Source organism: Diabrotica virgifera, chromosome 4 (genome assembly GCF_917563875.1).
Source record: "Diabrotica virgifera virgifera chromosome 4, PGI_DIABVI_V3a".
Taxonomy (NCBI): domain Eukaryota; kingdom Metazoa; phylum Arthropoda; class Insecta; order Coleoptera; family Chrysomelidae; genus Diabrotica; species Diabrotica virgifera.
Genome location: NC_065446.1, coordinates 197,735,175 through 197,748,212, shown reverse-complemented (window position 1 = coordinate 197,748,212; position 13,038 = coordinate 197,735,175). Strand labels below are relative to the sequence as shown.

Below are 13,038 nucleotides of genomic sequence, written 5' to 3'. Positions count from 1 at the left end.
CGTTTAAAAAAAATGGAATTTAATGGTGACAGCAACGAAGCGCGACGGATTGATTCCATATGAGACTAGTGAAGCTTCTAAAATGACAACATATGGATGATTGCCGCAAAAATCAAAAGAATTACGCCTCCTGTTTTTATTGCCTCAATAATGAGTCCATCAACACTAGGCGATCGACGCCGACGGTTCTTCATTTCCTTTAAAACTGCTCTTACTTCTGACACTCTAATGGGTAAAAGATCTTCAGATCCCTGATTTGTGAGAGTTCTTACTCTTCTTCTTCTTCTTCTTCTTCTTCTTCTTCTTCTTCTTGTAATAGGACTATGTCCTCTTTCTTCTGTTACAGTCTTTGCTGCGATCCGGAGCTCCAACTCTCGTACCATCGTTTTTTGGGTCTTCCTATGGAGAATGGTCCTCTTTTATGGTCCTTCCTTGGTGTTGGGCTTCTGTGTTTTCGCCCAATGCGCCATACGTTTAGGGTCCATCCGATCTACGTGGTCTCTCCACTTGCGTCGTCGTGCTCTTGTCCATCTCACTACGTCTTGAACGCCTCTCTCTCAATGTGTCTTCGTTTCGTATTCTATCTCTGAGTGTGATACCTCTTAAGGATCTTAGGGTTTTCATCTCTGTTGTTCTCATTATTTGTTTGGTCTTTGTTGTTTCGGCCCTTGTCTCAGCTGCGTATGTCAGTAGGGATATAACACATGTTTTATAAATGCGGACTTTGCTTTCGGTGCTCATATATTTATTCCTTCCGCCAGATTATATCCCTCAGGAAACCAGATATTCTCGCTGCTTTCGTTGCCTGCTCTTTTGATTCTTATCACAGATGCCTGTCGCTAGATATTTCCACACCTAAGTATCTACAATCCATTACCTGTTCGATTATATGGTCGTCCACTACTAATTTACATCTGATTGGGTTCCTGGATATTACCATCGATTGGGTTTTCTCTTTGGATAGTGTCAGGTTATACTTTTTGGCGGGTATTTTGAATTTTTGTAGTAGGCGTTGTAAGTCATCTTCGTTTTGGGCTATTAAGATTGCATCATCTGCGTAGCAAAGTATTTTCATGGTTCGGTTACCCATTTTGTATCCCTGATTCATTATGCTAACACTACATATAACTTCATCCATTATTAAATTAAATAGGCATAGACTGAGGCTGTCCCCTTGTCTAATGCCTGCATTGATTTTGATTTCTTCCGTGAGCTCGTGTGTGGTTTTAATTCGTGTTTCGTTCTTACTTACTTTCGTGAGTTCTTACTCATATCGGAAAATTGTTTTGTGGCCTGTGGCTGGTATAAAGGTCTGTATAAAATTTCTAGTTATTTTCGGAATATTTTGTTTGTCTGTTATTGCCTTTCCGTCTTTGTCTCTTGAGTGAGTTCTCTTTTAACTTATCTTTAAACCTTTGTTCTCTTCTACTGTTTGAGTAATTACATCAGTATTATATACTTACATAATATAAGTAGAAGTAAGAATGTAAGTTAGAAACATGCTGCGCACGCCTATGCTTACATCAATATACTTAGACTTAATATCAATACGAGTATACTTAGACTTATCACTATACTAAATTTACAATCAAGATGCAGTAGAAATAAACAAACAAAGACATGTTAAATGCTACTATATAAACTTTGGAAATTATGATTTGGGATTTAAAATCTATATGCATTTTAAATAGTTATGATTCGGGAGTGCTCCTCCTCCTTCTTATTCTTCTTCGTCTAGCCATTCACGTCCACATCTAGACATAAGCCTTTTCAAGTCTTCCTTTCCATTGTTTTTTGTTGTACGCTACTTGTAGCCAATTTTTCCCGGCAGTTTGTTTCAGATCATCTGTCCATCTCATAGGAAATCTGCCTCTGGGACTTTTGTATTGGTATGGTCTCCAGGTTAGAATTGTTCTGTAACATTTGTTTAGATCGCTCCCAGCTACATGTCCAGCGTATTCCCATTTCAATTTTAATGATTTTTGTACCACATCGGTGACTTTGGTTTTTGTCTTATCCATGTGTTCGTTTTCCTGTCCATAGGTGATTATCTTTACTTAGTTTCCTGCTGGAGAAAAATCTATTCCAAATTAACAGCTTCTTCTACAAAAAAGAACATCGTAGATGGACGTGGCAGAGCCCAAATGGAAAGACTAGGAACGAAATCGATTTTATAATCACCGACAAGAAGCAAATCTTTAAAGACATTACAGTTCTAAACCAGTTTTCAACAGGTAGCGACCAAAGATTGGTAAAAGGGGCGTGCATGATTTGGACGCTAAATTTAAAATTCGACGCTGAAAAATAAAATTACCTGTTTCTGCATACATGATTTGGACGCTGGGTCTAAATGAAATGTAAATAGAAAGTCAGGTAATAAAATTCTAGAGATTAAGCCCACATCTCCGGCGGAAATGTTGCGTGGTCGCCAATGTAGTTGTCCAATAAGTAGTCGGAAAACTTTTCAATTTTTGCATCCTTTTCCATATTCACTATTAGTTTATATTCCTGTCTAGTACATGAGTTATTGTAAATAGACACAGGTTTATGGATTACAAACAAATTACCAGTTTGTTTTTGCGGGAAACGAAAGTAATTAATTTCGGTAGTACCGTAAATAAATTATCAATATGTCATCAGATGTTACTATACAGAATGTCTCACCGAATAAATCCTATTCTACCTCTTACTCTACATCAGTGGAATTTATACAACCCGTTGGATGTGCATGATTTGGACGCTAAATTTAAAAGACCCAAAGGAGGAAGACCCAACCCTTCGGTCCTAACTTTACTTTCTGGCAGCGTCCAAAACACGGGTACTTTTAAGACCCTCAGGTACTTTAGCGTCGAAAACGTGCCCACCCGGTAAAAGCCTCGATAGAAATAGACCTTGGGAAAGAGAGATACCGCATGATCAAAAAGAAGTCCACAACTACCTAGACCGAGCCTAAAAATATAAATGCATTTAAAGAACATATCAACAGCATTCTCGAAAGCGATAAAAATACAGACCTAAATGTTAATACCCTTAATGACATTATAATAGAAGATATAGAAGAGAGCCAGAACATACACTGCCAAAAGACATCACATAACAAAAGAATAAGCCCCCAAACACAAGCATTAATGGAAGAGTGGAGAAAAATTGCAAAGTAATAGAAGTAAAGAACACCATGAACTTAGAGAGATAAGTAAAAGGATACAAAAATCTATTAGGACGGACAACCGAAAATATAAAAACGAACAAATTCAACAAACAATTGAAGATAACAAGAGCCTCAAAGTTCTAAGAAGACAATTGACAATGGAAAAAAAGAAATAACAAAATTAAAGGATAGAGATGGAACTATTACCATCAACAGAGATGAATTATTAAGGGTAGTAGAAGGCTTCTATACAGAACTATACAACAGCCAACAAAACTATGATGAGCCACTAGAAGATTCAGGAAAAAGGTTTGTCAACCACGGATCGGAATTGATGCTTGATATATCAACAGACGAAATCAGGAACGCATTGAGAAAATGAAAAGAAATACAGCTCCGGGAGAAGACAATATCTTTATAGAAACCGTAAAGATTGGAGGAGACAGACTTTTAAACAACATAAATTCTGTCAACTTATGTCTGCACCAAAGTGAAACACCTACAAGATGTCACAGTGGACTTACCATCTTATTACACAAAAAGGGCGATCCAACAGACCTCGAGAATTACCGGCCCATAAGTCTATTAGACCACCTCTACAAGTTATTCACAAGAATAATAACAAATATACTGGAAACAAAATTGGATTTTTACCAATCTAGAGAACAGGCGGGTTTTAGGAAAAACTTTGGCACTAACGACCACCTACACTGCATAAAAGGAATTATAGAAAAATCTATCTACTACAACCGACCATTGGCCCTGGCTTTTGTAGACTTTCGCAAAGCATTTGATACGATAGAAATTAACAGCTTAATGAGAGCATTGGAGGAAAGTCGTATAGATTATCGGTACTCCAAACTGATAGAGAACATATACAATAATGCAACCATGACCGTCCGACTACACAAAGTTAGCAAATCTATCAAAATCAAAAGAGGAATTAGACAGGGAGACACGTTATCTCCCAAATTCTTTACGGCAGTACTTGAAAATACTTTCAAACAATTGGAGTGGGACACCAAAGGAATAAATGTCGACGGTGAAAGGCTCTCCCACCTACGATTCGCAGACGACATAGTTCTTATAACAGACAACTTAAAAGAGATTAGAACTATGCTCACTGAGTTAGATGCCGCCTGTAAAAAAGTTGGTTTAAACATAAATTTTGGAAAGACAAAATACATGACAAATCTGGTACCAAGCGAAAATCTAAAAGTCGACGTCAACGAAATAGGATTGGTTCATAAATATAGATACTAAGAGCATGAAATACAAATTGCCAGGGACAATCAAACTGCTGAATTACAGAGAAGGGTCACCTTAGCATGGGCCGCATATGGAGCTCTATCAGACATCTTTAAGAGCAACTTGCCAAATTATTTGAAAAGGAAGACGTTCAACCAATGTGTGCTTGCAGTCATGACTTGCGGCGTCGAAACTTCATCGTTAACTGAGGCCAGAGCAACGAAACTTAGAGTGGCCCAAAGAAGAATGAAACGGTCACTACTTGGACTGACTCTCAGAGATAGGGTCAGAAACGAAGAAATCAGAAGAAAGACAGGTGTCACAGATGTCATAGAGTGAGCAAAATAGCTGAAATGGAATTGAGCTGGCCATGTAGCTAGAATGAACCCAAATGGACCCAAAAAATTACAGTGTGGAGACCAAGAGAAGACAGAAGAAGTAGAGGTAGACCACCTACACGATGGACAGACGACGTCAAAACGATTGCTGGGAATTGGTTGCAGAAAGCATAAGATCGACAAAACTGGAAGAAATTAGTGGAGGCCTATATTCAACTTTGGATGCAAAAGGCTGGATGATGATAATGATGAAGGGATATGCCAAGCATTGCTCTTCCCATCGCGTGTTGAGTGACTCTGAGTATGTTCATATTCTTTTTTGTGATTGTCCATGTTTGTGCCGCATATGTTAATATCGGAATAATGCATGCATCAAAAACTTTAGATCTAAGATGTAGTTAAATTTGCTGATTTCCATGTATATAGTTCAGTTACCGAATGCTGCCTATGCTAACTTTCTTCTTCTTTTTATTTCTTCCGTTTGAGTTTCCCTATTTAGTAATATTTTTTGTCCTAAATCTATATTATATTCTTCAACTTTTTCTACAACTTTGTCGTTTATTATTGTCACGGTTTCTTCGGAGTGCATGACTTTTTTTTGTTTAAATTCATTTTCAGTCCTATTTTAGAAGATTCTGTGTGTAGTTCTGAAAGCATGGTTTGCAGTTCTTGCAGGTCAGAGCTATCAGGATTATGTCATCCGAAAATCGTAGATTACTGAGGTAGCGGCCATTGATGTTTATTCCCTTATATATGTTTCCAATTTAGATTTTTAAACATGTCCTCCAAAACTAAGGTGAACAGTTTGGGTAATAGAGTGTCTCCCTGTTTGACTCCCCTGTTTCATGGGACCGGGTTCGTGTATTCATTTTCATTTAGGTAGTATGTAGCTGTAGCTTGGTTCATAGTTTCGTTTATTAAGTTAATATATCTGCTGTCTATTCTATAATTTGTCGAAAGCTTTTTCGTAGTCTACAAACGCTATAAAAACTGGAAACTTGTATTTGTTACATTTTTCATTTAGTATAGACAGCTATTAACCACTGCTTGTGGTTAACCCTTAAACGCCCAAGGGTGGGTAAAAAATGTCCACCTAATGCGTATTCCCTTGTAACATACTTATTGCGTGTTTAAACATTTTCCAAAAATTATTTATTGTTAAAAAGACAGCCTTTTATCGGATGTTAAATTGTATCTACCGATATTTTTGAAAATAAAAGTAATAGCTTGAGTTAAATATGGGTAGGCATAAAAAGTACACCCTTGGTAAAACTTGTTACTAAAGGTTTCTATATAATTTCTCGTTGGTAGGAACATAATCCATATAATTATCGACATATAATTACATAATCGACATAATTATTCGCCAATGAGGAGGCAGAAAGAAAGAATATGGAGAAAATCGACAAATTTGCATTACTGGCTGTTACTGGTATGTTAATTTTGATGTACATTGTAATTTTGTTGTAAGGTTTCTAAATTGTTTATATTAATATTTTACAAGATGCTGTGTTTATTAAGCATAAGATCCTTAAGTTTAATCCATTTCCAACAACTCTCAATAAATATATTAGCTATTTTCCAGGTGGACATTTTTTACCCACCCTTGGGCGTACATGGAACCTAAAAAAGGTTGGGCGTTTAAGGGTTAAGAGGTGATCGGAAGTTGAATAGCCTTTTCTAAAACCTGCCTGTTCATATGGTTGGTATTCATCTAATTTCATTGTTAGTTGGGTAGTTATGACTTTCATAAGTAATTTAAAGATGTGTAACAGTAGACTGATGGACCTGTAGTTTTCCAACTTTCTATTATCACCTTTCTTGTGTAATAAGATTACTTTAGAGTTGTTCCAGCTCTTAGGGACTTTCCCATGGTGTAAACAACTGTCTATAAGCTTAGCTACAATAATTGCAATGAGTTTCTTACCTCCTTCTTATATAATATCTGTGGTAATCCTATCTTCTCCTGCAGCTTTTCATGTTTTCCAATGCTGTAGTTACCTCTGAAATTGTTATTTTTGGCATTATTTTTGATCAAACATTTTTTATTAATTTCCGTGCTGGTCTCATTTCGTCGTCTTGTTGATGTGTTCGGTAGAGTTATATCTGTAGTTATTATAAATAGTAATATTCCCTCATCTTCCTATAGTCTCAGAATCCGCATGGCTTGCGTATCTCTGGAGAACCCTCTCTGGTGTTACCAGAGAGGGTTCTCCATTGTTTTTAATCTGGTAGGATACAAAATGGTGTTTTAAATATCAGTTTGTGTGATATAAGGTGAATAACCTAAACTTAAAAAAATAGTAATCTAATAACGGTGGAAAATATCAGTTGAATCGAAATATCTCGGTTATTGGAACAACTCGCTTCCGTAAGTTTACAAAAATCTAATAACTCACTTACCCGTAACATGATGTTCCTCAATAGTCCTTTTAGTCCTTATTGGTTTCGTAAAATCATTGCTCGTAGGAAGTATGCCCCGCAAGTTCATAAAACCCTGACCGGGACGTCCAATCTGAAAAGAATGAGATGTGACACTTAAATGGAATCCAGCGTGAGATGCATAGATTTTCCGTTCAAAGGAAATTCTCAATACATCGTTTTACACAACAAACATTTACTTATTGGTTCGAAGATGCTTTGAAGTTTTTATAAAAAGGCCTTTCTGTGTGAAATAGGCCACTGAGTGAGAATATTGGAAACGCGATACGGTTACCTAGAGAGGTGTAAAAAAACAATCTATAAATTCTTAAAGGAGTTGTGTTACTAATTTTCTCAAAAGTCGTATTGTTTGCAGATCAAACCAATCTAAATTGACGAATTTTTGTTTTGCCTCAATCTAAAGAATAAATTATTTGAAACAAATAATTTCTATATGTGGGGTATCGATTCGAAATTGCAAAATATGTTGAGGATAAACAAAGGGGTCGATTTAAAGGTAGGTCAAAGCTAAAAAAGCAGGCTTGGATGACAGAAGACATATTGGATTTGATGGAACAACGGCGATTAGCGAAAAACAACGAAACACTTTATAACAGCATACAAAAAGAAATTCGACGCAAAATACGAGAAGCAAAGAGTCAATATCTAGCCAAACAGTGTCAAGATATTGAAGAACTTGAAAACAAATATGACAGGTTTAACATGTATAAAAAAGTGAAAGAAGCGGCTGGTATCTTCAATAAACAACAAACTGCATTGCTACAAGATGAACATGGTAAAGTAATATTTGGAGTAGAGGACAAACTTAAAGAATGGGAAAATTACGTTACGAATCTATTCGAAGACGATAGGAGTAGTTCACCACCCGATATTACTAACTGCGACGGACCCCTATTAACACGCTCTGAGGTAATAAAAGCCATACAATCATCAAAAGATAGCAGAGCGACTGGTCCTGATGAAACTCCAACTGAAATATACAAGCTTATAAATGATAGCAATGCTATAGAGGCTATAACATCGTTTTTCAATACCATTTAGACCAGCAGACAACTTCCTAATGGCTGGTCTAATTCACTGTTTATAGCTCTACTTAAGAAGACAACAGCAAAAACCTGTGCTGATTATATAACCATCAGTTTGTTAAACCATTTATTGAAAATTTTTCTGAAGGTAATACATGGTCGTATCTACAATAAATGCGAGGAATACCTGGATGACACACAGTTTAGTTTCCGTAACGGGTTTGGAACGAGAGAGGCATTGTTTGGAATGAACGTACTTGCTCAAAGATGTCGAGATATATATATGTAGACAAATACTGTTGTTTTATTGACTTCCAAAAGGCATTTGATCGTGTTAAGCGCTCTATATTGATCGAAGCTCTAAAAGACATAGGCTTGGACAGCAGATATGTTCGAATAATTGCAAATTTATATTGGAATCAAACAACATCAGTTTTAGTAGATGGTTTGGAATCAGCGGCTCTTAATATTAAAAGAGGAGTACGGCAGGGATGCCTCTTGTCACCACTGCTTTTCAACGTTTACTCCGAAATAATTTTCAAAAAAGCTCTTTCTGAAAAACAAGAAGGAATACTTGTGAACGGTGAAGTCATCAATAATTTGCGATATGCGGACGATACAGTACTCCTAGCTTCTAGTCAAGAAGATCTGCAAACACTACTTGATAGTGTCGTTGAGAGTTGTAGGGAGGCAGGTCTGGATCTGAACATACGGAAAACCAAAATACTCGTAATAAAGCAGCATATAAAACCGTCTATATATGTAAATAATACCAAACTTGAGCAAGTTGATAAAATCGTGTACCTTGGACAGCAACTAAATTGTAACGCAGAAAGTCACGGCGAAATTAGATCTAGGGTAGAGCAGGCTAGAGCCGCTTTTAGAAGGATGTCCAAAGTGTTATGTAACAGAGACCTTAAATTGGCATTTAGGATTAGGATCCGCCTACTTCGCTGCTATGTGTTCTCGGTCTTACTTTATGGTGTCGAGTCCTGGACTGTGAATAAAATCGATGTAAATCGCCTTGAGGCTTTCGAAATGTGGTGCTATAGAAGAATTTTAAAAGTTTCCTGGGTGGAGAAGATTCGAAACTCCATAATAATAGAACGTCTCAGCAATACTACTGAGATCATAAAAAGCATCAATCAGAGAAAGCTGGAGTACTTCGGACATGTAATGAGAGGTTGCTACAAAAGATTATGCAAGGAAAAATAGCAGGCAAACGCAGACCAGGACGAAGAAGAACCTCATGGTTGAAGAACTTGCGAGATTGGTATGGTGTTGATACAAGCATGCTATTTAGGGTGGCAGTGAATAAAATTAAGATAGCTATGATGGTAACCAACGTTCTGAAAGGACACGGTACATGAAGAAAAGAAGAAGTCGATTTAAAATCATTTGTGAAAGTGCATGGCATTCATGAATGCAATTAACAAGGATGACGTGGCAAATAAGGCGTATGTATTCAAGGAAGATAATTTGCGGAAGCTTTTCACTGATGTACCGGACATTACGTATTTATGTTTGAAGGTGGTACCGTTGGTATCTTTGTCACTTGCAAAAAATGTGCGTTACATCTTCACAATTCACATCTTCATTTGTGCGATGTAGGATGAATATCGGCAGCTGTGGCAACTGGTTACGTTGAAGAGAGTATGAGCAATAAGAAAAATGTTTCAAACATTATTGGGAGTGCCATTAACGTAAGAACAACTTCATTCGCTTCCGAAAATGTTGGGTAGTTTTAATTTGAGCAGCATTTCTTCTGATTTAAAAAAAGGAAATAGGAATATTTCAAACAATGCCAACTGTACTTTTCACATTCATTTAAAAGATTAAGATTTTCAAATATTTGAAAAAGCTTTTGAAACTTTATTAAATATCAAATTTTGTTAGTAATATTTTACTCGAATTTCTTTGTTTTATTTATTTGATATTACAAGGTATGTACTCCTGTCAGGTCAGATAAATATTTAAAGCTCTTAATGTTGCCATGGTAACTAAAACACGCGCGTTTTTGAAAGTTAAATTTAAAAACGATGAGGCGTACTTTAAATAAGTAAAATGGGGTACCGATATTTTTCTATACCTCATAACCTTCTTAACAATGTATAAAAATATGATATCCATAAATGTAATTAGATAAAATTTATTATTTTATTCGAAATTAATATTAATTGGTTTTTTCTTATTTGTTACAAAATAAAATTCCCATTTGAATACTGTCTGTACACGATAGCTCGCAAAAAAAATTGACTTGCTACTGGAAAATTCGAACGAAAGTAAAAATTAGATTTTCCGAGTAATGGGTGTCATTATAGCAAGTTTTGTGTTCATCTAAAAATTCTGAATATAATACCATTAGGCCGCTTAAAGTTATAAAATATGCAAATAATATTTATGTAGCCCTTTTTGTTTTATATAGTTATCACAATCCCTTTTTAGTTTTTTGCTTTGATACAAGCGTATCATGCCTTCTACAAGTTTATATTTTTAACAATATTTTATGTAAATTCAAATTTATATTTTACTACCACTTATTTATTTGCATCACATTCTCAACACTGAATTTGATATCTTTTATTTAAGAGGAAACAGTAGCGATCAACAGGTAGCAAAAACGCGTTCCAAGATTGCGGCTGTAATTTTGAATATTTTTTCGAGATATTTGGCACACGTATTCGTAATATAATAAAGAATGGCGGTACAGAGCCCAATTTGAAAAATATATTAATATGTGGAAAATACTCTGTAATTAAATACAATATTAAAAATACGAGCCTGTACCGCCATTAAGAAGAACAAAAAAATACACTTTCTTCAAATAAACTTTTTTATCCGATGCCTAGATTTTGTGTCATTTTGGAACTACTAATGAAATAAAAAATTTTAGTAGTTCCAAAATGACACAAAATCTAGGCATTGGATAAAAAGTTTATTTGAAGAAAGTGTATTTTTTTGTTCTTCTCAATGGCGGTACAGGCTTGTTTTTTTAATATTTTATTTAATTACAGAGTAATTTCCACATATTAATATATTTTTCAAATTGGGCTCTGTACCGCCATTCTTTATTATATTACGAATACGTGTGCCAAATATCTCGAAAAAATATTCAAAATTACAGTCGCAATCTTGGAACGCGTTTTTGCTACCTGTTGATCGCTACTGTTTCCTCTTAATTTGTGTTTTCATATTTATATCTGAAAGCTTTGAGAATATTTAATGAACGTTTTCCGGATCGTCCAATTGATCGACATTACTATAGACTGCTTGTCACCAAATTTTTTGAAACTGGTTCTGTCGAAAACAAAAGACGGGATGGTAGAAAAAATATTTCTGAGGAAAAGCAAGTAGATATTTTGTCTCAAAATGTAGTAAATCTATCCAGTTCGACTAGAAATGTTGCTCGCGAATGCGAAGTAAGTCACAGGACCGTTTTAGACATTGTAAAAAAGCAAAAATTTCATCCCTATAAGATGAAAATGATGCACGAATTAACAGAGGATGATCCAGATCGACGACTGCAATATTGTGAAACTATGGATAATAATATTTCACAAGATCCAAATTATTTAAGACATATTTGTTTTCCCGGTGAAGCTACATTCTATTTAAATGGTCCTGTACATCGACAAAACGTAAGATATTGGTCTGTCGAAAACCCTCGATTGTTTCGAGAGTGTCATACTCAATTTCCAACTAAATTAAATGTTTGGGCAGGTATACTAGGGGATCACATTATAGGCCCTTTTTATCGAAGGCAATTTAACGGGGGAAAGCTATCTTAATCTGTTGGAGGCACAAATAATTTCTGCAATAAATTAATGATGTGCTTAGAAACAATCCAGGCGAATTCACCCGATATTGTTTTCCAGCAAGATGAAGCTCCGCGTCATTACGCTGCTCGTTCGAATTTTTTTAGATAATTTGTATCCGAGAAGATGGATTGGATGTCGTGGATTCATTGAATGGCCACCTAGATCGCCAGATCTTACTCCTCTAGATTTCTACCTATGGCGTTACCTTAAATCCAAACTGTATGGGAGCCAGTTGGCGACACTTGATGAACTCCGTCAAAGAATAATCGAAGAATGGAATTGGATTGATATGCAGACCCTACAAAGGGTTAGGGAGGCAACGAAGCAAAGAATCTACTTCTTCCAGGAAGTAAATGGAGAACATTTCGAGCATCTCCTGCAGTAATTTAAATTTTCTTTAGGATAATTTGACAGTTCCTTTAATTTTAAAGATGTAATTTAATACATTATTTTTTGTGATAATTCTAAATAAAACCATACAAAATTTCAAACTTATACATTTTTGAATTCTTCTTTTCAAATCCTTTCCAATGAACTATCGCACGACCCCATTGCTATTTAAAAAATCTGAGGGGGTAGCTGTCAAGTGAAGGGGATGAAAGCGGTGACAATTTTTTATGTTATAAAAGACCTCTATTAAAATAAAAATAGACGGGTTCGAGCATTTTTCACATTTGTCTTAAATAACGGAGTTTACTAGGGGGTAAAACTTAATATAAACTTATATCGACACTGTATATACATACACATAATATATAGCATAAGCGATGACGGTGGCAATGACGGCCGCGATGACCGTCATTGCTACATGTAAATATTATTTATTTAAAGTGGCTTTAGTAGTACAGAATATAATATTATTATTATTAACTGGTTAAAAGAGTTTTTAATATTCTAATTTTAAATATTAATAACAAGATTAAATAACAAATACTGCAAAAAGCAAAATAAATGTATCACTTTTCTTGATGTTTTGAAAAAAGCAATCACATATATTATACTGTCTTAATCCGACAAAC

General features: G+C 35.4%; 1 protein-coding gene across 3 annotated transcripts in view; it reads right to left on the bottom strand.

Annotated features, from left to right (window-relative positions):
- LOC114331506 (corticotropin-releasing factor-binding protein) overlaps positions 1-13,038 on the bottom strand; it is a 553,233-nt gene that overhangs the window by 329,594 nt on the left and 210,601 nt on the right. For all 3 annotated transcript variants that reach the window (XM_050648639.1, XM_050648641.1, XM_050648640.1), the window contains one exon: positions 7,138-7,249. In XM_050648639.1, the coding sequence (XP_050504596.1) occupies positions 7,138-7,249 (112 nt within the window). The remainder of the gene's footprint in view (positions 1-7,137; positions 7,250-13,038) is intronic.